The following is a 24,366-nucleotide window of genomic DNA, read 5'->3' as shown; positions in this document are numbered from 1 at the left end:
ACAACAATAATAGCAGCAACAAAAACAACAATAATAGCAGCAACAAAAACAACAATAATAGCAGCAACAAAAACAACAATAATAGCAGCAACAAAAACAACAATAATAGCAGCAACAAAAACAACAATAATAGCAGCAACAAAAACAACAACAATAGCAGCAACAAAAACAACAACGGCGGCAACACGACAAGCAGCAAAGAACGGAGCAGCAGGAGGAGTGGCACCTGTCCCAGGGGTTGGTTGCATAGAAGAAGCTCTTGATTTGTTCGTAGGTGGTTTGATTGGTTGAAATCTGCGGAAGTGTTTGCACCAGAGTGGGAGGCACACAGAGCGGCGGGAGAGATAGATAAGGCTGCACGAGCAGAGTGTCGAGGAGAGAGAAAGAGAAAGCAAGAAAGGCCAAGCGCTGTAGCGAGCAGGAGCAAGCACGACGCGCACGAGTAGTGAGCGGGAGGCGCACTCACCAGAAAGAGATGGTAAAAGAGGAGCGCAAGCACAAACCAGGAGAACAAGAAGGCAACAAAGCCGACGAGTATGGCATCTGTTGCGGCAATCCAAAGCCCCGTGAAGACATCCGCATGCGCGGCAGAGAGGGAAATGCACAAGGCGATGATTTTTAAGAGACAGCTGCCCTAAGGAAGAAGAAGCACAGACACGCAAAGATGGAGAAGGGCCAAGAAGGGCTTGTCTTGCTGTCTCTATGTCGCGGCAAGCCAAGGCGTGGGAAAGGGGAGGCAAGAGCGCCTCCACACGGGAAAATAAGCAGCGAGAGCTGAACAGCGGGAAGCACTTTTAGCGCCGCGAAGGGACAGACAGACGGACAGATAGACAGACAGACAGACAGACAGACAGACAGACAGACGGGCGTAAGGAAGGCAGCGGCGGAGTATTTAATAGGTAAGCGAGTCTCAGAGCAAAGTCGCAAAAGAACAAGTGCAGGAAAACAAGGAGTCTCGAGGTCAGTTTGAAACCTGAGAGGAGGAAGAAGCTGGAAAGGAAGCTGGGAGGGGTGGGGAAAAAGTTTTTTAGAAATGATATTTGCGCAAACTGAGGAAGCGCTAGGTCGTGGAGGGCATGCAAATAACGACGACCAAGTAGTATTAGAGAGAAGATACTTGGTAAAGGCGGAGAGAGATATACACCTCCATAGAGACAAGGCACACACGCGTGCACAGACACGGAAACACGGAGACAAGCGGCAGCAGGATGGGCACATAGCGGGTTGGCTGGCTAGCTGGCTGGCTGGCTGGCTGTGTGTGTGCAGCGCTGTGCCAGAAAACGGACGAAAGTGAAGAGGCAGTGAAGCGAGCAGGAGGTGACGAACAGGAGGAAGAAGCTGCAGAGAGCACACCACACATGCGCGCGGAGACAGAGGGCGTTTTTTTAGACCTTGTTCGGAAAACGCCGCCGTTGCTGCCGTCGTGTGGGGGCGATATTCTGTTTCTGAGTGTGACAAGGAGCAGGAGGAGGGAAGAAGAAGGCTTCTTCTTCCTGCGTATGAGGAGGAATACGCCGAGTTGGAAAAAAGAAGAGAAAACGCAAAACGCACCGATAGTTTCTACGACCTATACAGTTTCCCACCCAAGGGCAGTGGTGATCAAAGCGTTCCACGCAGTTATCGCATACAGCACAGTGGACAGATCGTGGGGGTCTGTAGATGCTGCCTGCGACACAAATTTGAAGCTTTCGAAGAGCAGAGGATTAGCTTCGACATTTTTGTTGCCTCGCGAGGGAAGGCAGCCACGCGTGGTGCTCACATGGACGTACACATAGATACACACGCACACGCACACATGCACACCGTATACGGTGTGTCTCTTCCCCTATATCGGGTGGGTGTCTCGAGAGGTCTGTTCTGTCCAAAGGCAGGGAGGCAGGCAAGCAGGTGGGTAGGCAAGTAGGTAGGCATGTAGCGGTACTGACGCGTGCGATAATTTGGGGGAGGAAGGGATGGTGATTGAGGGAGATAATAGGGGTGGAGTAGAACTACGGGGGCACGCCTTCTGAAAGGGATGGAGGGATTTCTTTCCTCTGTCTCTCCGTGATTCGGCGCGTTTTAAATTCACAAAAGGGGAGAAGACGTCTTCCCTTAGGCTCTGAAGAACTTACAGGTCGAGCAGTACTTGAGGCGTATGGCGTATGCAAACATGAGAATGTCTTGATGTCGGGGAGGAAGGCGGCTTCTTGTCTGCAGCAGTGGCAGCAGGAGTCGTGACACCAGCAGTTCTACGAGCCGCAACGAGTGCAGCATCGCGGGAGGAGTGGCTGTCAGCAAGGAAGACGAGTTGAGAGAGAGAACTAGACCAGCAGGCTAGGAAGCAGCAAAAGCGTAATGGGAGAAGGAGATTGGCGAGTGAAGGGTGTAGAAGCACCTCTCGCGTCGTAGGATCCACAACCTGCAGGGGGTTTGCCTGAAAGTTTTTGCAGAAGCGTGGAATGCCACGAAAGCAAAAGACAGAGGCGGCAAACACACACGTGTCGTGTTGCATCTCTGTGTCTACAAGGGACTGCAGACGAGGAAGCGACAGACGGGAGAGACAGCGGAAGAGACTACTAACACGCGGTGTAGGTGCATGCTGCGCTACAGGCTGGCGAATTCGAAGGGTGTTCTTCAGTGCAAGCATGCGCAGCTTGAAGGGAGGCTGAAAAGCTGCACTGTCAGAAGCTGTCAAAAAGGCTGTGGCAGCCTCTCTGTGCACAGAGGAGAGTCATGGGCTACCGGCGCTTCTTCTGCTTTCGCTTTTTCTGCTTCTGCTTCTTCTTCTGCTTCCGCAGAGAAGCAGAAGAAGAAGAACCGCGCATGTGCGCTGTATGTACTGCGTTTGTAGTGCGCAAGCTGCCTGTCGGAAAGGGGGAATACTCACATGACGTGGGATTATCCCCGGATCTGTAGTGGCGGCTGCGATAAAAAATGCCATCGTTAGAACGAGAAGACACAGGGAAACGATCCTGAACGCCTCGCTGTAGTGCACTGCTAGCCACTGCAACCAGCCACACAAGGGGAGGGGAGTCGGAAAGGACAGGGGTGATCTTCTTTTCCACTCTCGAGCATCCATAAGGAGAAGCTTGAAGGGAAAGAAGGAGGGCTTTCTAGATGCTTCTCCCGCGATAAAAGCATGCGCAGAGAGAGAGAAAGAGAGGGAGGAAGAGGGAGAAAGAGAAAAAGAGAGAGAAAGGGAGGGAGAAAGAGAGAGAGAGAAAGAGAAAAAGAGAGAGAGAAAAAGAAAGAGAAAAAGAAAGAGAGAAAGAAAGAGAGAGAGACAGAGAGAGAGAAAGAAAGAGAGAGAGAGAAAGAGAGAGAGAGAAAGAGAGAGAGAGAGAAAGAGAGAGAGAGAGAAAGAGAGAAAGAGAACAAGAGAGAGAGAAAGAGAAAAAGAGAGAGAGACAGAGAGAGAGAGAGAAAGAAAGAGAGAGAAAGAAAGAGAAAGAAAGAGAAAGAGAGAGAAAGAGAAAAAGAGAGAAAGAGAGAGAGAAAGAAAGAGAAAAAGAGAGAAAGAGAGGGAAATGAACAAACAGACAGGCGAACAACCAAACAAACAGATCGCTAGACGCGCTCGAAGAGGAGGATGTGCAGAGGATGCGCCAAGAGAGACAGAATTCGGGGCGTGAAGAAAAAGTGTGTGACTTTAAGGAAGCAGAAGTTGGCGACTCGTGGTGTTTCATGAGGGTAGCACAAGAGGCGAGCAGGGGTAGAGACGGTAGGGGCAGAGGAAGGAGCATGCTGGAGGCACGCAAACGCGCTGTGAGGATCGGGAAGGCAGGAGACACACGAGCGTTGCAACGCATGCAAGTTGAAGGCTTACGGGGGCAGTAAAAGCTTGGAAGAATGCCGAGGGTATCAAAACTAAGGCGAAAGTCAGAACTGCCATTCGATAATCTGGCCTGTTGAGGCATGGTGCAGAGGCTTGTGCGCAGACAACAAGTGAAGAAAAGAAGAGCAGGAGAGAGAGATAGTGATAGAGAGAGACAGAGAGAGAGCTGCCGCGTATGTGTGCCTCCTGGGAAGGAGGAGAGAGAGATAGAGAGAGATAGAGAGCGAGAGAGACGTGTTCACGAGATGAGTGGCAAAACATTGATTTTGTAGGGACTGAAGGCATGCATGCAGACAATGGCGCGCATGCGATGCACAGCACGGGCTTTGCGAAAGAGGTACAGCTACTCGGGAGCAGCCACTGAGGAGGCGCTTTTCAAGACACTATGATGTGAACGCCGTTAGTCCCTCTTACCCCATGAGAAACGCTCCACGGCAGCAGACAATGCTGCTGCCGTAAGCCCTCCCTTCACATTCGTTCATTTGCCCTTGTGGTTTAGACCGCTGAAACATCGTCCTATGGTGGTGCGTGCGCAGGCTAGAAAGGCGAAAGGCTGAGCTGCGAGATCGCGTAGCTGCTGCTGGGAACGGCAGAGGCTAAGGGGCCCCTAGGGGCCCCTGCCGTGCACGGGAAGACGCCGCGCAGACAGTGGCGGAAATTCGTCTCATGAGACGCACGCACGAAGAGACGCCATGCGGAAGAGCTGCCGCTCAGGTAGCAGCAGACCCCGCGAGGCTGCTGCTGCTGCTGCTGCGGCTGGCTGTATGTATGTCTGTTGCTGAGGGTGTGCACTGCGCAGCGGCAAGTGGAGGAGGAAGCCACGAGGAGAGCGCTGAAGAAACTCCAGAAGGAGCACGGCGTGTGTTGCTGGGTGGCAGTCGGAGGGGGGCCCCTCCTCCTCCAAGCCTTCGAAACGTAGGGGCCTACTTTTGAAGTTAGACCCCCCACCCAAAAAACAGCGACGGCGCGATTGTGTCTCCCCTCCTCCCGCCACTTCCACCGGAAAGAATGGCAAATTGCCTGAAAAGAACACAAGGCTTTCAGATCTAGCTTTCCAGTTCAGTCGGTGCGGCGGGCTGGTAGGCCTTAGGAGCTTGGCGCCAAAGTCTCGGCTGTGCAACTACGCCAGCGGCATGCACTTGAACATGGTGCAGCTATTTCTGAAAGTGAAGGAACTCCATTTGACTTTTGCACTCAAGAGACGAATGCAGGGAAAGGCAGAAAGCAACGCCGAAACCGGTGCAGCGCATGCCCGAGGTGTGTGTGTGTCTGTCTGTACACCCAACCCTCTTGCCGCCTACTGGCGAGAAACGGCTTCTAGCATTGCAGCTGCTTCACGCTTATGACCAGTTACGTTGAGTCGATTTCGATTTCATTGTCTGTATTCTGCCAGGTGGATGCACGAAGTCCTTCCTACTGTGTTCTCGCCCCCCGAAGGAACCCACGAAGCCCTTCGCTCATCCTTGATAACCGTGCAAAAACGACATGCAAATGCAACCGGTGTCATCCATCGCCGCACAAATACACTAAACAAGGAAACTTACAAAAACGGATTCGTGGAGTTATTTCGCGTCTTGCACATGCCTCCCAAGAACGAACGTCCCCTTCGATATAAAAAGGACCATACCGAAACGTCGGCAGCCGCTGCCACACCATGTGTTTTCAGATGCAATCGACCCCTCTTCGTGCACTGTGGCTGTATTTAAATTTCATTTGGTGCAGAGAAGGTTTAGATCTACATGGTGAGGCTGCATGTCGTTTGCTAGGCATGCCAAGTTGCACAAAGAGCCTCCTCGGGATACATGTCTAGCCGCCACAAGCCTAATGCAAGACTGAGCAGACATCAAAAACTGCGTATACTTAGAAAAAGAGGTCTTTCTGCCTGGCCTCACCCCTACGGGTACGAGGCAGGAGGGAACGACATGCAGGGTGCATAGGCTTTTTACGCAACCTTTCGGCAACCAAAGCACTTGCGGCTTGGAGCACATAGCAACCTACAAAGCAAATGCCCTCAGCAATAATGCTGATCGCATTGAGCTACCCTTATGCATCAAGCATGCTGGGTTAGCCGAGCAAAAGAGTCAACTCTTCACAAACTCGAAATCAAAAGTGAAAATCGTAAAGAAAAGTGCGAAAGTGCAGCTTCGTCGGCAACAACAAAGCTACTCTCAAGGCTCCTCCCGGTGTCTTCATGAAGAGATCTTTAGACCCCAAGGCCCTACGGAACTATCTTGAATTCCTGTAGGGGCGTACTGAGAAATGCACCTTCCTGTCCTCGTCCTCACTGTAAAGAACCTCACACTCAATTGAAAGCTTGAGTGTTTTTAAATGAGGCCAGGCCCCTTATTTTCTTGTCCTCATCCCTGAGGATTCCAGCGTGAAGAGGGAGGGCCACCCAGGTGTGTGTAGCTGCACTTCGAAGCATTTCGAGCAGCAACAGCTAGCTGCCCCTAGTGTTAGGAGCACACACCCCAACAACGCTGATACTTTGGACCGAATTCATGTTAAGCTAATAAAAACGCTCCACGAACGGCCAAGCCCATCATTAGAATCTCTGCTGATCCCTAATCAAATACGCCTATTTTTCTAGAGCGTGCGTTCGTGTAGCTTCGCCCGTTAAAACTTTCCTGAACACACACAGAGTCCGCTAGAATTCAAGCGAAAGGTCGACAATGGTGGAAATGGAATTCGCCGCACGTCGAGGGCGGTGTGTAGCAGCATGTTCACGTAGCTTTACACACCCCGTCGGTTATCAGTGTGCGTGGCTGTCGTGGCCACGAATAAGGATGGTTTCGAATGATCGAGATCTTAATTCACTTCTGCTAACTTCTTAGGGGGCTCCGATTCCAAGCAAACAGTTTGGCGTGTTCTGACATTCACGAGGCTGGCCTCCTCTATCACAGGGTGCTGCTGCGCTACCCCTTCCTGACCTAAGGCTCGCTGTTGCCACAAGCCACGAGTCCCTTAGAGGCTTTTGACGCATCCTCCCGTTGTCTTATCATCAGAAGATCGCCTTTGAAGCGAATTTGAACCCATGACCCCTCGCCTTTTCCGCATCGAGTAAAGACTTTGAAGGAGTCTCGCGGTCGATTGAGCGAAGTTTCAGGTTAGACGTGCGCGCATATCCGAGTAAAAATGTTTGCTGCACTCATTCGGGAGCCTCTCCTGTCGCCACACACCTCGCAGGGGGTGTGTCTACCCGGAAAGTCACAGTTTTCAAGTGCATGCGCTCCACCAAAAACAGAAACTCTTGCACCCTAGGCCATGAGGACTGCGAACCGTGGATGCACACGCATAGGCAAGGGGTGGCAAGCCTGGACAGGCGGGGTGTCTCGACACAAGCTGCAAATCTTTGGGGGCCCCCAGGGGGCCCCCCGGGGTCACCTGGGGGGGGCCCCACACGAGGGGACTCGTGAGGGACCTTCCTCAGCCTTTTTTTGCCGCAAATCTGCAGACGCCTTGCTCTTAAAATCCTAAGCTTTTTTAAGTGGTAGAACGAAGTACAGCGATGTAGCCTCATCCACGCCTCTGCACATAGCTCCCGTGGCTTCGGCCTCATTTTAGAGCTCTCCGCTGAGCTGCGCGCAGACGCGAGCCACAAACGCCACGTCATCCCCGCGAGCATCTGAGCCTTTTTCAAGTCCTCTCGCGAATGTGTAGTGCACCTCACAACTTTGAAACCACACCGCATCCCCTGCTGCTGCTCGTCGCTGGGGGTTAGCGAGGCTTCCGGCGCTGGGGTGTCGCTACACAGGATTTTTGCGAGACACTGGGAACCTCCAAGCCTCGTGCAACGGCCTCCTCTTTTCTCGAGTGGGTAGTATTTTTGGCTCCCTTTGAGGGCTCCCCTTCCCGCGAATGCGGCAGCCTCGTTCGTTTTGCGCGTGGCTCCTCCTCCTGCTCCTTGCCTTTTTGTGCGCGAAGTCGCCCCTGCTTGTGCGACCCTCTGCCCTGATGCCTTCCCTCCTGAAGAGTGTTGCAGGATGCTGCAGAAGGCGCGCGCATGCAGAGTGCTTGGCCTTCAGCCGCCCTCGTAGGCATCTGCAGCCGCACGAGTGGCGTGAAGCAGTGGAGCCCTCTGCAGCCTCCACATGCGCAGCGTTCAAAGCAATGCGACAACCAGCAGCGGCGACAGCAGCAGCAACATCGACTGCTGCGCTGGCGGAAGCGGGGGGACCTTACATGCGTAAGGCGCTGCATGCGCGGTATGGGGTCTACTTGCGGCAAGAGCAGCTGCCGCAGCACAGGCCCTTAAGAGCTGCGCAAGAAGCGGTAGCATGCACCGCGGAAAGCAGAAGCAATAGCAGCAGCAATAGCAGCAGCAATAGCAGCAGCAATAGCAGCAGCAACAACAACAAGGTCCTGGTGGAGTTCGACAGCACCCACGAGTTTGGGGTGTATGTACACTTCCCGTTTTGTTTACGCCGCTGTCATTTCTGCGCATTTCCCATTGCGCTTCTCCCCAACAGCAGCAATGAGGCAGCCGGAGCAGCCGCAGCAGCATACCTCCCCCTGCTTCTGCAAGAAATGCAGTCTGAGTTCGAGGCTTTCCTGCTGCCTCACAAACGCGTCGTGCAGCAGCTGCAGCAACAACTGCGAAGGCAGCAAGGGCAGAAGCCACAGTCAGGGGGCTCACTGACGGAGATGCCTCCTTCGCCACCACTGATCACGGATTTGCAGGAGACCATGCTGCCTGCACTTCTTCCAATCGTCGCTCTCAATACGACAAGCAGAAGCAGCAGCAGCAGCAGAGCAATCTTCCGCCTCCCCGACCCCCAAGTAGAGGCTCCACACGCACAAGGACGTACAGCAGCTGCAGCACCAGCCACGCGGCTGCTGCGAAGCGTGTATTTTGGGGGAGGCACACCGTCTTTGATGCCTCCAGATATGCTGCAGCAGCTTCTCCAGCGCATCAAGCTCTTCGAGAAAGACTTGCTGCAAGTGTTGCAGCAGCAGCACCTGCTGCGGGAAGCCCTCCAGCAGCGAAAGCAGCCTCGATGCCATTCCCGAACGCAGTATATCCAATCGCAGCCATGCGCAGAAGAGCCAGAGGTATCTATTGAAATCTATCCAGGTAGGCACGAGAGGATCGCCTTTCTGCGTCTGTACGCACCTGGGAACCCCTCCTGCCGCTCCTCGAGCAGTGAAGACGAAGGGGGCTGACGCTTGCAATGTTGCGCAGCAGCGTCGCGATTTGCAATGAAATCAGGGATGCGGCAGGATGAGCCTCCTGTTGAATTTTTCCTGCTTTCGCTTGGGTGGATACATTGGCTTGCGGGCTGCACGTGCTGCCTCTGTTGTCTCCGCCGTATTTTGGTGCTGCAATTTCGCAGGCACACTCGACGCAGCGCGGCTGTCTGCGTATTTGTCGGCGGGTGTCACGCGTTTCTCTCTGGGTGTACAGACACTCCACGAGCCGACGCTTCAGGTACTGGGCAGACTTCCAGCAAACTGCGGCGGCAGCAGAGAAGGCAGCACCAGCAACAAGAAGAATGGGCAAGCCAGCCACGCTCTCGACAGTCTGCGTGCCCTTCGACTGCTGAAGTCGTTCAACCTCCTGCACAAAACCTCAGTAGACCTCATTTGGTCTGTACAGACGCAGCAGCAGCTGCTGCGCGAGCTGCAGTTTCTAAGCCGCCTCCACGTAGGCCATATTTCGCTCTACGAACTCCAGGTGTGGCCGTCGCAGCTACAAGAGCGGCGCAACCTCACAATTCAAAGCCTGCTAGCACGTTTACGTAGAAGAAGCAGCAGACATAAGTCTCCTGAAAGCACGCAGCGCTCGTTGAGGCAGCAGCAGGAGGAAGAGCACCTTCAGGCTGAGTCTCCATGTGTTGTCTCCCTCGCTTGTTTCGCTGCAGCTTGATGAAGGGTCGAGATTCTATAGAAAGCCTCCCAAAGGACTCCCTTCAGTCGCGCAATCCGCTTCTGCTCTAGCGGCCGCATCGCAGTCAGCGTGACTATGGGGTGCTTGAGGCTAAACTCCACAAGGAGGCTACTTTTTTCGCAGCGATGCCTTCTGAGTCGTCATACGCTCACGCACTCCTTGACGTCTGAGTGTAGATCTCGTTGTACTGGAGACTGTGGTGCGTGCATTCGAAGGTACTTGATGGATCGCGGCTACGAGCACTACGAGGTGTCTTCCTTCGCTTTGCAGTGTTCGCACACCCCCTGTAAGAACTGCCGCAACGCACATGCGCGCGCGTCCCTTCCTCTCTCCAATCCCATTCTTCACCTGATTGTATACTGGCTGGTTCACAATCTAGGGAGGGCTGCTTTCTTGCAGTATGCTTGCCGCGGCACACTGCCGTGTTGCGCATATATGACTTGATGTTCGTCCAGCCACCATAAAAGTGCGCCTCGACGCGCTGCATTCGAATCCAGAAATTTGTACTTCGTTTACAGATCCTCGGCAGGCATACCTGCGTTCTTTTAGGTGCCTTTAGCAATACAGCCATCTCAACACATGCATATACCTGTGCATAAGTATATATATATATATGTATATGTATACGTATATGTTAAGTAATGGCATTCGGACTCCCGCATGTCGCTCTACGGGCTTCTACGTGCATGCAAAACCGACCGAGTTCATTTCCTCCGCGAATGCTTCTAGCGACAAGGAAACGCGCTTAGGCGCGCTTCCATTCACGAGGTGTATGTGGGCTGACCCCAGGATTCCAGGATGTGTCTCTTCTCCGTGCCTTGTCTACACAAGCTGTGCAGGAGCACTGTGAAGGGACGGCAGTCGTGTGAAGTGCCGTTCAGTCAACTTTGTACACCTGCCCGTGTTCATGCATATGTAGATACACGCACTCCAGTTGGAGGCTAAGCTACACTTAAATACTGTCTACTGTACCAAATATGCTCAACTGCGAACTGGCAAGGAATTGAGCAATTGGCTTGTCTGTCCACCTCATTCACTGCAACGTTTGCCCGGTACAGAAAGAAGCAACGTCGTATGCATGCGCGCTAGATGCCATTTGCACTACACACTTATGTGTATACACAAATTTGCCCGAACGCTAAATTTGCTTCTAAAGCTTTCTACAGAAAAGGGGTGGCAGGCATTACATGCACATTGGCACGCGGAATGAAGCAACCCGCACGAATCAAGATCTTCAAGGGAGCGTCACACGAGCTCTTCCGTACACCTCACAGCCTTCCTCTTTCTCTGCTCTTTTTATGCGCCTTTGTTGCGTTTTCAGACAGCAAACCCGGACCCCGCGTAGACGCACACGACACCCCAGATGAGCAGCCACAGCTGCTGCCACAAAAGCAGCTGCTGCCTAGCTACCGTTGCGCACACTCTCAGCTGTACTGGAGGGGAGGAACGGTTTTTGGTGTTGGCATGGGAGCTGCTGCGTTCCTTAGAGGCCAGAGACGAACAAACCCAAAAACGTGTGTGCTAGGCCGTACGATCTACGAGCACAGTGCTTAGTAGAGCATGGCATGGTGATCTGGAAGCAGGGGAGGTTCAGCATACAAGGTGTTGCAAAGCAACAGCCTTGGCGACTGGATAGACGCATCCCAGCTGTCCACTGCTCCTCCAACCATTCTTTACAGCCATCCAATATAATAAATTTCTGTGCTGCGTTCTCTGTCCTGCTGCAGCCTGAAGGCTTACACGACCCTCTACAAGAAGCTCCCCCAGGGGGGGTTGCCTCCTCATGGAGGGCACTCGCGGTGTCAAACTCTTGGTGCGGAGACACAACCAGCACGGCTTACAAGTTGGATGTACACACGGATGCAGGAGCTGCTGATGCTTGGCCTAAGGACCTCGGCGGGCATTGATCTGCTGCATCTGCTGTCGCTTTCACGAGCCGCTGCGCAAGTGGCAGCTGCAGGAGACGCAGCAGCAGCTGCACGCGATGCAGCTCGGAGCTTCGAGATGCTACGACAGCAGCCAGCAGCAACAGTCGAGCAGCTGCTGCAATGCTGCGCGCTCCTGGCGGATAGTCACAGCGTCGCCAGAGAAGAGGGAGACGCTGCAGCGGAAGCCGCTACGGGAGGAAAAGGAAAAGCGCCAACAGAATCAGCACGAGCCGATGGAGCAGCGGCATTATTTTTGTTGCAGCAAGTGTTGCCTTCTGTTCTGCAGGGAGCATCCAGTTTCCTGCAGCGTCCTGATGTCGCTGAGATTCAGGTTGGCATTTCTGCTAGCTCGCCGTTCTCCGCTTCTGACGGCGATGCAGCCGTAGACACTTCGCTACTTGCAGAGCTCAAGGGGCAGGAACTCCAGCTGCAAGAAACAGACACGCCGCAGCATTACAGGCTGATGATACACCCCTTTGAGACGCAGCAGCAGGGAGTGATCTCCCGCGTGGCGAGGCTGCTTTACGCGCTCGAGAGGCATGGCTGCCACAGCAGGAGCACGCTTAGCTGCAGTTTGGTGTTGTTGCCGCCTCACGGCCTCCTTTTGAGCGATGCCCTCATCAGAGACATCTTCCTACGGCTTGACGAGAATGCCAAAGAAATAGACAATTTCACATGTAACGCCAATTAATGAAGCACCAAGTGTGCAGACTACGCGGCTGCTAGGCTACGGATGCATCGACCTCAATGGATCGTGCGCGTGCCTGCTGAGCCGTCGTTGAACCGAATTGTTACTTGGACAGAGTGGTGTACTGCCACCTCACGGGGTCTCTTGAGAGCGGAATCGTCCGCTTTGCGAGCTCGAGCTACGCCTAGGGAACTGGATAGTTTTCCGCGTGTTAGTCTTGCTGCCTCTATCAGGCCCCTTTCGCTACGCCTGCTGCACCACTGTCCCTTCGGTGGGTGGTTGTTGGTAGCACACTTTCGAGCCCACACGCGCGGCGATGGCGTGGGGTGGGAAGCTCAAAGGCCGAAAGGCAGCGAGCTGCACCGTGGGATCTACCGTTTGGCAAAAATCGGAGATCCTGCGCCATGTACATGTGAGTGAGGCTGAGTGCGCAGTAGGGCGCGTCGACCCAAAAGTACAGATCTTGAGAAGACATAGTGTTGATTTTATGAAGCACCAAGCCTCATCTACGGCGCTCATGCGGCGGCACGTTCAGGTTCCTGCGCTTCTTGTCTGTCAACAAAGTCAAAAATGATCCTCTATGCCATCACAAATTCTAGCAGAGCTCAAGCACTCTGTACGGCGGACGGGGAAGAACGGCGCAAAAGCACACATTCGAATGCACGAAATAAAGTGCATCTATATATATAGGGGGATATCTATCGTCTACAGTAGACACATATATCCGTATCTGGACACGCGCTTGCGCCAGGCATTCTCCCCTAGACGTCCACGTGGCTCGCTCTGCACATACACCCTGTAAAGACTTCCTATCAGGGCTTGACCAAAAGGACAAAAATAAGGAACCTGGAGGAAGCCTTACCCCCTGGCGATGAGGCACCACCTAAAACAAGCCGGCAACGCCTGGAGCTAAGCGAGGATTCTGTGTGTGTGTCTGTCCACTTGTCCATATGCCACCCTTCCCTCGCTTCCCTTCTCCGCAGTCATTGCTCCTTCCCAACCTTTTAGAGGCTTTTCTGCCCAATACTCCTTTGCAAGCGAAAGCCAGCCAAAAGGCAAAATGAGGGCGTTCCTTCAACACGGAAAGCCACATGGACAGCAGCACGCCACGCGGTCAGGGATATGGAGCTCCTTCGCCTCGGCTCACTAAAGAATCAAGATCCCGAAAGCGTAATGCTCAAATGCTAAACGGTTTACAGAAGGAAGAGCAGAATCGAAAACAGATCTGTCCAGTTCTCCTCTTCGGCGTTCGGCAACAGGGAATTTTTCACTGCCTTCCAATCCTCATAAATAGCCTGCTTGGTGGCAAGAACAACTTCTGCCCTCGCCTTCTCCAACTCCTCCAGGTTCTTCGAATACTGCTTGACGCTCTCTTCTGTCCACACGTTACCCCAGCTCTCAAAAATATCCGCTCCGAGGACGAAATCTTCCTGAATTCGCGCAAGCCTACGGAGCACTACCTTGAACAACCGCACGGGGAATGGTACCGTCTTCCCTGAAAAAGGGAGAGCCTCTCCCTGGCGGACGAGTGCATCGACGCTCGCCTCTTCGTCTTCTGCAGAGGCCTCTAGACCAATTCCTGCAATTTCTTTTTCCAGCCTTTCCGTTGTGTCCATCACATAAATCAGCATTTGATCATAAAAAAATACGGACAGTGCCAAGCGATCAACCAGGTGCTTAGGGACCCCCTCCTGCTTGACTTCCTCCGGAAGAGCGTCAGGGATCGGTAGTTCGTCACTGGGTTGCTTCGTTGGATTTTCCTTGAATAATCTTCTTTCACCTAGCCTGGTGATCAGGTAATCGAATCCCACCAGTTTCACCTTATCGTCCTCGCTATTGCTTGGTACTTCTGTCGACACAAGATGGTCAATGCGCAAAGCTCCTAAATTAAGTTCAGCTTCTTCAATGCGTCTGTCTCTTGTCAAGAAGTTTCCGGTGCTTTCCTCGAGCGTCTCTGAGTCTGAGGCTTCTGTGCCTGAGGCTTCTGTGTCTAATCCTTCTCTCCCTTGGGCTCCCAGGGCATTAAGCGCAATCTCGAGTGTAGATCCACGAATCGGTTCGAAGAAATGGGGAGTAAAAAGATTATTTTCTGTTGCGTACAATAGAGACACGAAAGAGCTATGTAGCCGGTCGGCCGCAGCCACTGCAGTTGCCGCGATCAGCTGCATCTGCGCAGTGTACAAGCCAAGAGCTTCTTGAGAGGCGGAGGCGGGGGGCTCTCTGGGTTTGCACCTTTCCAACGTCTTGCTCAATGTTGAAGAATTCTCTGTTTGCATTTCCCGCATGCTTTCGGGTATGCAGCAAAGAACAAAGCCGGCCTGAGCCTCGGCGCATGCCAAGTCAGTTGTGGCCTCTAACATCCCTATCGAGCCCGAAAATTCCATCCTAGCCACAGCAGTGGAGCCAGAAGTTAGCGGTGGGTGAACGACGGGGGTGCTTAAGTGTATAGGCACATCCGACAGCGGTGTGGACGCGGGCAGGACGATTTCAGGAGTGGGTGTCTTAGACTCTCCACTCTCTGATTTTGCTGCCGACACAACTGAGACAGAAGCCGATATGCAAAAGAGCAAAAATAAGCCCAAGAATTTCAGAGGGGGGGGGGTCGTTCCCCGCAAGGCAGGAACAGCAGCAGAGAAAGACGCCATCACGGATTTTTGGAGAAGAGACTGGAAGACAAAGGAGGAGACCTCGCATATACGACGAGACAGAGCAGAAGCAAGAGACCGAAACAAAAGACAAAGGAGAATCGAACCAAATGAAGTGCCCGATTTTTTGTTGCTGGGGAGGGTGGAACTCCAGGAAACCGTTGAAGTTTGTGTGTTTCAAATTTAGGTTGTCTAGTGACTAGTTTTGAAAGGGCTCCCGATGAGTCGGACTGTCTCCAAAATGCAAAGTGACATCCAGACGCAAGAAAAGTGTAAGTGACAAGGGGATGCGTGTCCAACACGGCTCTCAAAACGAGTAGGGAAAGGACAGCGGACCACCAGCAGGAATTGTTTTGTGATGTGCACCCGGCTGCACCGCGAGTGCTGCTCGAGCCCTTGGAATCCCGTACAGCACCTACAGCAAAAGCGGGTGTACAAACTGCAGCAAATGCAGCGCCAAGTCTCTTTTTATGTATTTAATTGCCTCGTCGCTGGTAGGTAAGTGTGGGGTACGACTTTTACCGCAGATGTGTGTGTGCAACCTGCTGGTGCAGGGTTCCCGCTTCCGCTGCTCCTCACCGCACGCAGCGGAAGCGGAAATGCGGCAGTAAAGGGCGGTTTCAATGTTCTAGGCCGTTTTTTGATTTTAAAATAACTTTTCTCGAAAGCCTTCAGAGCGGTACCCACACGCAACTGTCGCGCAGGCGCTGTACTTCGCGCGTCTAGCCAGGGGACCGTAGGGCACCCCAAAGTCCAGCGTCTCCTCATCCAGAGACGCAAATCCTAATGCAAAGTAAGCTTGCTGAAACATTGCGCAGTCTCCTTCCCAACAGACAAATTCTTCTCCTTGTCGTTTCCTCGGAGACAAATAACGCTAGATACAACGCATACTCAACCGAGAGCCACTGAGCATTTTGCAAGACACCCAACTCCTTCCACTGCCCAGCCTCCATGACAGCTGCCTGTTGGGAAACCGATATCTCAAAAGCCGATACAAACCTAGTGGATGGCTATTTCAAGCGTCTTTTCAAGCACCTAGCCCCTTTTCCTGCCCTTCCCCGATCACTCGGACCTCCTCGGAGTGGCACACATCACCCTTTTGACAACACACACTCATCAGGATCTATTGAGTAAACCACAAACAGCTCATTTTCTCACCTCCAAGGTTTCTTAAGATGCGTTCCTTTCACTGAGACACGCATCACTCTAGAGGCCACACAAACTAGGTGAAAATTTGTGGAGTGCTCCGCGGAGCAAATAAGTCATTTTCCTGCTCGTGCGCTCTCACTCACTCAGAACTCGTCAAACGGCAAAAGCTCTACGCACAATACAAGCCCGCTCAAATGATGTCGAGCTTTTTCTCGCAAAGCACCCAGCTCCTTCTCCTCGACCCACACCACTCAGATCTGCAACATGAAACACATAGCTTCAAAGACAATACAAGCTTAGTAGAGTGTCATTCACTGTTTTCCAAAACACCGAACTCCTTCCCCCGCCCGTTCCCTCCATCCAAGTGCTTGTTCAGGACTTATACTTATTGATACAATACAAGCATTGTGGGAAGTTTTTGAGTGTCGCGAAAAACAGCTGACTCTTCTCTACCCGTCGTCCCTCACTCAAACCTCTTCAGACAGACAAAATCTCTACGCACAATACAAACCTGAGAAAATGGTATTGAGTGTCTCGCAAAACAAGCGACTCCTTCCTCCACCCTCTGTCTCTCACTCAGATCTCTGCAACGATACCCGTACCTCTAGAGACAGAACACACTTAATGCAATAAGATTTAATGTTTCTCAAACGAGCCAACACCTTCCCCTGCCCGTTGCCTCCATCTGCGCGCTGGTTTGGGAGACCTATAATCCTACGGACACTACAAGCATAATGGAAATTTATCGACTTGTTCGCAGATCAGCTAACTCCTTCCCTTACACGTCTCCTCCCACTCTCCTCTCTTCAGAAAGACAAAAGCTCAATCACAATACAGGAGTGTAAGATGCTATTGTGAGTCTCAAAAACAACTAGCTCCTCCCTCTGCCCACGCTCTATTTCTCATATCTCCTCAGGAAGCCGGACAATCTACGCGTAATGGAAATTTGTTCAATGATTATCAATTTGGCGTCGCTATTCCGTTGCCTCTTCTCCACCTCAGATATCCGCAAGGGGATCATAACTCTAGAGACAATACAAACGTAATGAAAATTCATCGACTTTTTTTCGTAGAGCAGCTAAATCCTCCTGTACCGTCAGAGCTCATCAGCGAGACAAATTCCTAAAAAGATACAAACCTAATGGAAGGCCATCGAGTATCTCGCAATGTAACCAACTGCTTCATCTGCTGGTCCCACCTCACTCAGATCTCCGCAAGTATACTCGAACCCCTAGAGACGACACACACTCAGAAGAATATTTTTTCAATGTTTTTAAAAACAGCTAACGCCTTACCCTGCACGTTGCCTCCCTCTACGCGCTGGGTAGGGAGACTCAAAACACTAGAGGCATTACAAGGGTAATGGAGATTTAATGACCCTTTCGCAGATCAGCTAGCTCTATCCCCTACCCTTGCCATCTCGCAGAGATCTCCATAGGGCAAGTCACGACACCAGAGAAGCTGCAAGCGTACTAGAATGTTATTCGTTCTTGCTCGAAACAGCTAACTCCTCCCACTGCCCGTCCATTCCATCTAAGGTCTTTCTATGAAGACACAAGTGTCTTGATGCAGTAAAAGGTTTAATAGAACGCTACTGAGTATTTCTCAAAACGAAAAGCTGCTTTTTCTGCCACTTTCTCGGCCTGAAAGCTGCGTAAACAGACGCAGACGCGCTCTGTACAGACAATACAAACTTAATGAGAAGCAGCTGAGTCTTTCTTGAACAAAATGGCCCGTCCCTTGCCCATCCCATTTCAGTCAGATCTCCTCGGAGAGGCAAAAGTTCTGATGGCAATACAGACCTGATAAAAAATGAATGAGTGGCTCGCATAAGAGCAACCTCCGCCGCATGCACGTTTCCTTCCTGTATGATCTCCGCAGGGAGACACACAAGCCTAGTCACAATAAAAACCAAACTGAGCGCCGTTGAGCACTTTTCAAAACGGCAAACTCGTTATCCTTCCCACTCCCGTTCACTCACATCTCCTCAGGTAGACACATAACTCTAGTGACGATACAAATATAATAAAATTATTATTCAGTGCTTCTGGAACCCCGAAATTCTTCCCCTGCCCTTCGCCTCCGTCTAGGTAGTCCACAGGGCAACACATGATTCTATAGACGATACAGACATTACAGCAACTCATTGAGCGTTTCTCAAAGGAGCTAACTCCTTTGACTTCTTGTTTCTCCCCACTAATATCTCCTCGGGTAGACACATAGCTCTAGAGAAAGGAGCAAACCTAACAGAACTTTATTTAGTGTTCTTCAAAGAAAAAACTAGATCTTTCCCTGCTTGTTTGCTCTCACCTAAATCCCCTTAGGTATACATCTAGTTTTATAGGAAATAAAGACCTAATACAAAGCTTATGAGTACCTCTCAAAACAGTAAATTCCTTCTCCTGCGTGTAAGATCTCTTCAGGGAGAGACATAGCACTAGAGATCATACAGATAGAATGCTATTGAGGCTTGATGGTGCTTCTATTTCGCGGCTCTCAGAGCTCCGGACATGAGAGCATATGGCCAGCTATGGTTTGCATTGCTGCACTCTGTAAACACTTTGCACATTTACCAAAGAAGTTGCGCATAGCTTTCACCACACATGCACACAACATTGTGTCCTCTTCTATTGACGTAACAGTACACGGCAATAAATATTGCCTACGAAAATGCAAACCAATTTGTTAATTATTCACTAATTCTTAGATTAATAGAATTGGTGTACTAGAGAGTGTTCGTCTAGCTTAGCCCGCCATATATTTGATCATTTCTTTCCAGATTTGTATTAAGTCAGAAGCTAGCTGTCACCCTAGCGAGGCCATAGATGGAGATCAATGCTTGTGGCATTTCATGGTTCGTATTATATTTGTTTGTCTCTCATCCAGTGCCTGTAGATGCCCTCAAGTGTCAGGTTTTCCTACAACAACTGTCTATTTCCATCAAGCTATTAGGTAAACTAGCATTGTCTGTAGAGCTATGAGCTCCTCTTTGGAGTTCTCCCTCTTCGTAAAGAGGTACGGGCAGAGGAAAGAGTTGACTGTCTCAAAAGAAAACAAGCAAGTGTTCCTCCGGGTAGACTTTTTGGACAGGAAAAATACTTACGTGGTGACTCGATTCAAGCAGAGAATGTCGTCTGTTTGCAACGATTACTAGAGCTCAAACCGTATTTCAAGCTTTGACTTTCCAGGTCAGGCCGAGATCACTTGACAGCAAGCCTTGAAAGAATTGAGAAAGCTGGCGAAAAACTCTACCAGTAGACCGTTATACCAAGGAAGGGGAGGCATTGGTTCGCAACAGCCACACATTAGACAAGCACCTAATTTAGCAGTACTCTATCTCGAGTTTACCCGAAGTGCCATGTCAGATAATCGCAGGCTGGACAGCGACCGCGCGATCAATCAACCGATTCGCGGGGCTTCCGCAAATGACAGACTACTTTAGGATTTGCAAGCAAATGCGTGCACTACCTGCGTCTTTGGGATAAGGAGAGCAAGCCAAAGTTGGGGATGTCAGGGCCGTGTCAGTCGGCTTTACACTATAGTCAAAAGCAGCCGAAAAGAGATTCAAAGAGAACCTGCCTTTATAGGCAGCCCCTGACACCACAACGTACCTGTTTCTACTAAGGGAAAGCAGAGCTATATAATACAGAAATATAGACCATGCAAAATGCCGAAAAAGTTGAGGAGGGGGGCTGAACCTAGCAAAAGTCGGCTGCTTGGAAGCAAAGGTGGCAAACCAGGTAAACGGTTATCTCCCCACGTAGGCTAGGGCACAGGAAAGAATCTTCAGGGGATCGAGCACCATTTGAGGGCTCGACTGGCCGAGTTCCGCGCTTATTTAAGTTCACGTTGATGGTCAAGAGTTGCTAAAGCTACTAGAAACTGGATGTGAAGTGGGGTTCTTACTCGACGGGATGGAGCAAAACTGCTATTTGTTCACTCCTTAGCGCAGTCCCTACATTGGGGTTTGGTCACGAAATTCGGATACTGGCAAGGCTATGGCAGTCGGTGCCGCTCTAAATTAGAGTCGAACTCTCTAACCATGGCCCACGACTTTGAAGTTTGGCCCGTGCAGCAAAGCGTAGTACTAGGTATGTCATGGGTAATCCAACGAAAGAGGCTCATGCATTCACTGCTGCGCATTGTAGCAATCCATGTGCCAGGACGCGTCAGGAAATTGCACATGCTGATCTTTTAAGCAGCTCTCATTTCTTTATGGTAAGCAAAGTAGGAGTTGGTGCTCAACAAGGTGAGGAAGCGTCTTTTACGGTGGCTCAGCAAAGCAGTAAAATGTCTGTTCTGAGGATGCATCATGTCTTACTCTGCATCAGGTTCTTTACTTAGTACTCAAATTGAGTGTTTGTTGAGCAATAGTAAGAGTCAAAAAATATTAAGGAGTTCATGCATGTACTGAGTAAAGACGAGCTGCCAGCACCCAGCCAACTGCTGGTAGTCCAGCGCGCCGTATTGAGCTGATCCCCACGTCAGGTCCAAGCTATGCTCTATGAAATCGGCATCCCCCACAGCATAGAGAAGAGCTTAAGTGGCAGGCAACTAATGTGCGGAAGGAGAACAAGCTGCATGAATCGACCAGGGCCTTCAGGCCGTAACCCGGTGGCGGTGCCAGAAGGACGACAGACGGCGCATGTGCGTCGTAGTGAAGCCCCTCAACAAATTAACTCTACAGCGAAGCTCCCGGATGACTCACATTGGCGACGTTCTTAACAAACTAGATGCAAAACAGTTTATCTCTCACTCGGAATCCAAGGTGCCCTCTTACGAATTCAGATTTACTGCGATTAAACGCCACAAAATGGCGTTCCACATTCGCACTCGCAAATTCGAGTATACCTGTATGCTGCTTGGACTTTTTAATCCTTCAGCCAAAGTAAACAACAGGTTTAAGGGGTTTCAATGGGCCAATGAGGGAGCGCTGGGTGAGTATCCTCTCTACACGAATGACGTCTGGGTCTTTACACAAAGCGTTACAAGCACACTAATCACCTACGACGTGCTCGTCAGCTGCCTCGAGGCAAACATCGAATGTATAGACATTCAAAAGCTTGTTAATGTTAGACCGCTGTGCATCTAGGGCTTCGTAAATCGGCTGCAGGAATCGAGCCAGAACTAGTACAAAGTTAACCTTCAAGGCCTAACCTTTGCGCGGTGGAGTTCTATGGACTTCGTCATTTTACCGAAATTCAGTTCCTTCCTGAAGCGCTGGCTTTCTTTGTCATCTGCTTTAAAAAGTGCAGTCTGTGACCTGGAGAAACGAGGCTGACGCCGCACCACGCCGTTCTGCCACCGTACAACCACCCGGAAGCAGCGCGGCCTGGTCGCTGGTTTGTTTTATTTCTTCGAACAGATGCCATTGACGCAGCTGTAAATGTTATTCCCTCCCAACACGACTCAGATTCTGCAACGCATCACCTTGCTACTTTTCATTTTTCTCCGCTCTACCGCAACCGAGCAGCGGCATCCAGTGCGTAGAAGGAACTCTATGCGGTGTTCGGGGCGTGAGAAACTGCCGATCTCTGTTCTCTGGGATTCTTTTACTGTCCAAACCGGCCTTTGCCCCTATCTGACGTTTTCAAAGAGCTTCCAGGACTCTGATGGCTTTAGCCTGGCTCAGTCGCTTGGGCGCCTCCTGGTATACAACTTCACAGTGAAGCTTCTGAAGGTCACCACCAACTTGCTGGCCAATGCACTCTCAAGCAGCCTGAGCGGTCCTCTATTGTTCAACACAACCACTTTTATGTGTATATATTTAAAGCTAAAAACACTGCGTCCCCTTGACACAATTGACACACATGCATCTGCATTTACTCCCAACTTCCAGAATGGCAAAAGGGTGAAGCACGACTCGTACTAGCGTGCTGTGGCCTAAAACAAAGCTGGAGCTCAGTCACTTGCACACCGCCACTTCTTTCAGCACTGTTCTTCGGCCCAAATCACGAAATTATGTTTCCGAAACGCCAGGGTGGTATTCACATTACGGCCGAAGACTGCTCACGCTCTTTCGGGTAGCCTAGGATGCGTTCCTGTGCAGCAGAGTAGTCACCAAGGTGCCCAGTTTGTCAGCAAGTAAAGCTGCCCAACTCTCCTAAATATGGCACTTTTCAAAGCTCTGCGGCTTCTAAGAGCATTTGGACTGACCAAAGACGCTATTCTTGAACTACACGAGGCCAAGAGACAGGATAAAATCTATTGCTTGGCCGACAGACTCAGCAAAATATATGCGTTTCATCGGTTGCTCTAGTCCTGTCGTAGCTCAGGAAGTCGTGCACCCATTCTCAACACATTCCTAGAAGCTCCCGAAATCCCCTAAGGATATTATTATGATCTGGGATTGGAACTTCGTAAGTGCGCTCTAGCGTGCCTGAATAACGATGAGATGACAACTGTGGACAGCCCTGACGCACACGGGCACTCAGAGCGCACTAGCTGCACTCTTTAAGGCGCGACTCTGTGCTTACAAAAATGCAGCTGCTTGGCTGTAGCTGCTTTCGTGCGCTGGATGAGCTTTCAAGACAACAGTAGATTCGTTTACTGTTTGCTATTCACCATCTCTGATCCACACGAGGGAGCCCCTTTCTAGTTCGGGCCTAAACCTGGAGGTCCGGCATCACCAGCCACCCTCAGCAACAAAGACTTTTGTAGTGCAGCAGGCCTGTGCAGGCGAATGTACTGTATGATTTCCTACAAAAGATTTAAAGCTCTGTAGTTGCGGACTTCGCTACGCACGGAAATGACCAGTGTGGAGGCGGAGGATCGGTGGGGAAAGAGGAAAGTGTTGGATTCAGAGAATATTAAGCACCGAGAATGCACCAGATTGGAGGCTTTAGTAAGCAGGAGGATAATGTCAACCTTATTGGCTAATGGACGGCTATTTACGGGCTCTGTTGCCACTGAGTGGGTTTGCGGCTCTCTGGGGTCATGAACGCTGGTCGCCATAGACGAAGGCTTTAAGGTCCATTTAATACTTGTACTCCCGCCTACAATTTGCCTGAAACAGCTTCCTTCATCATGGGTTTTGTTGGAAAAATGCCGCTTCTTATTTAGACGGTGTTCTATACCAACGACTTACGGCGCAAGGACACTCAGGCAAGCTGTGTCTACATTCTTCCTTATGCAACTTATGGGGCTTTCAAAGTAGTCTCTGCTGCATGCGCCGGCTATATTTGCGTGCAGACACTGTTATATGAGGAGCGTGGTCACGGCTGAACTAGTGTGAATTTTGATTCCCCCTGCGCTGCGCAGCTTGCTTGACTTCTGTTCCCTCGTAGCAGGAGACACAAAAGTCCCAGTGCTTGGACGGAAGAGAGTCACTGCGCCACCGCGGTTGTGTCGGCTTGATCCCCTGTTCGTTGATGGCTAATGTGTGTGTGCGCCTTTTCCCCGTCGAACTATAGCGCTCGATGCACAGCTTGGCATATCTCCTACGCAAAATTTTAGCGTTCCTGCCTGCCTGGACATTGGCGATAGGACAGGAACTCTTTGCGTGTCGTGCAGCAGTTACTCTTGACCTTATGGAACAGCAGGGTGCGCTTTTCGAAAGTAAGGGAAGATGTCGGAGGGGAAGCTCCACTTCGGCATTTCTTCCACTACATCGGTCATAATGAACTATGAGTCACGAAAAATTTCTTATTGGTTTGTCTGTTGGCATAGCCTGTTTTTTGTATGGTCCTGTCAGCTCGGCACACGAAAACACAATGTGTGTGGGGGCGCTAGATGCTAAATGCAACTATATGTGAATGCTTGGAATGTTGAAAAGGTGCGGCAACTTGCCGCCCGAAAGTCCTTCTACCCCCATAAAAAGAAGCCAAAAGGATGGAACGAACGATCACCTTTTGAAAAACCACTCCGGAATTTCGTGCTAAGGTTGTAGTGTATCTCAAAGTATGTATCTCCTTACAGAAACTATTTGATTGAGAGTTAGAGCAAGTTCCTCAAGAGCTTTCTTCTTTCCTTGCCCACGCCCTACAGTGCTCCTTACATCAAGGCAAAGAGAAATCTAGGGTACTCATAGCTGCACCCTTGAAACGCTCCCTGCATTCACAGCTAGATGCACATCGCATTTGCCGCGCACGCACACCGGATGCCGTCTCCTTGAATGGAGCCAACGCTACTCTCTGATCGATACGGTGACCAGATAATCAATTACCCAATTCTTTTCAATCTTTACTTATTGTTATGACCACAGAAAAATCTGTGTAAGCGTAGCTCAGCCCGCAGCAGCAGCCTGAGACCGGGAT

The 24,366-nt window shown here is 51.0% G+C and overlaps 1 protein-coding gene across 1 annotated transcript; it reads left to right on the top strand.

Moving 5' to 3' along the window:
* The first annotated feature begins 7,924 nt into the window (after positions 1–7,924).
* Positions 7,925–12,320, top strand: LOC34620449. The gene is made up of 8 exons (XM_026337144.1): positions 7,925–8,005; positions 8,102–8,888; positions 9,148–9,488; positions 9,676–9,768; positions 10,621–10,753; positions 10,882–11,215; positions 11,429–12,043; positions 12,197–12,320. The coding sequence occupies exons 1-8, from the start codon at positions 7,925–7,927 to the stop codon at positions 12,318–12,320; spliced, it is 2,508 nt and encodes an 835-aa protein (XP_026192929.1).
* The last annotated feature ends 12,046 nt before the right edge of the window (positions 12,321–24,366 follow it).

This window comes from Cyclospora cayetanensis, unplaced genomic scaffold (genome assembly GCF_002999335.1).
Source record: "Cyclospora cayetanensis isolate NF1_C8 unplaced genomic scaffold, CcayRef3 CcayRef3_contig_167, whole genome shotgun sequence".
NCBI lineage: Eukaryota > Apicomplexa > Conoidasida > Eucoccidiorida > Eimeriidae > Cyclospora > Cyclospora cayetanensis.
Note: the sequence above shows the minus strand (reverse complement) of the source record. Positions and strands in the feature narration are given on the sequence as shown.

Bases quoted from the DNA above. Each gene is read 5' to 3' on its own strand.
- LOC34620449 (XM_026337144.1), top strand. From the start codon at position 7,925: ATGCGACAACCAGCAGCGGCGACAGCAGCAGCAACATCGACTGCTGCG. The intron at 9,489-9,675 runs GTGTGGCCGTCG...GTTTCGCTGCAG, and splicing joins TTTCGCTCTACGAACTCCAG to CTTGATGAAGGGTCGAGATT. The intron at 10,754-10,881 runs GTACAGAAAGAA...AAGGGGTGGCAG, and splicing joins TTCACTGCAACGTTTGCCCG to GCATTACATGCACATTGGCA.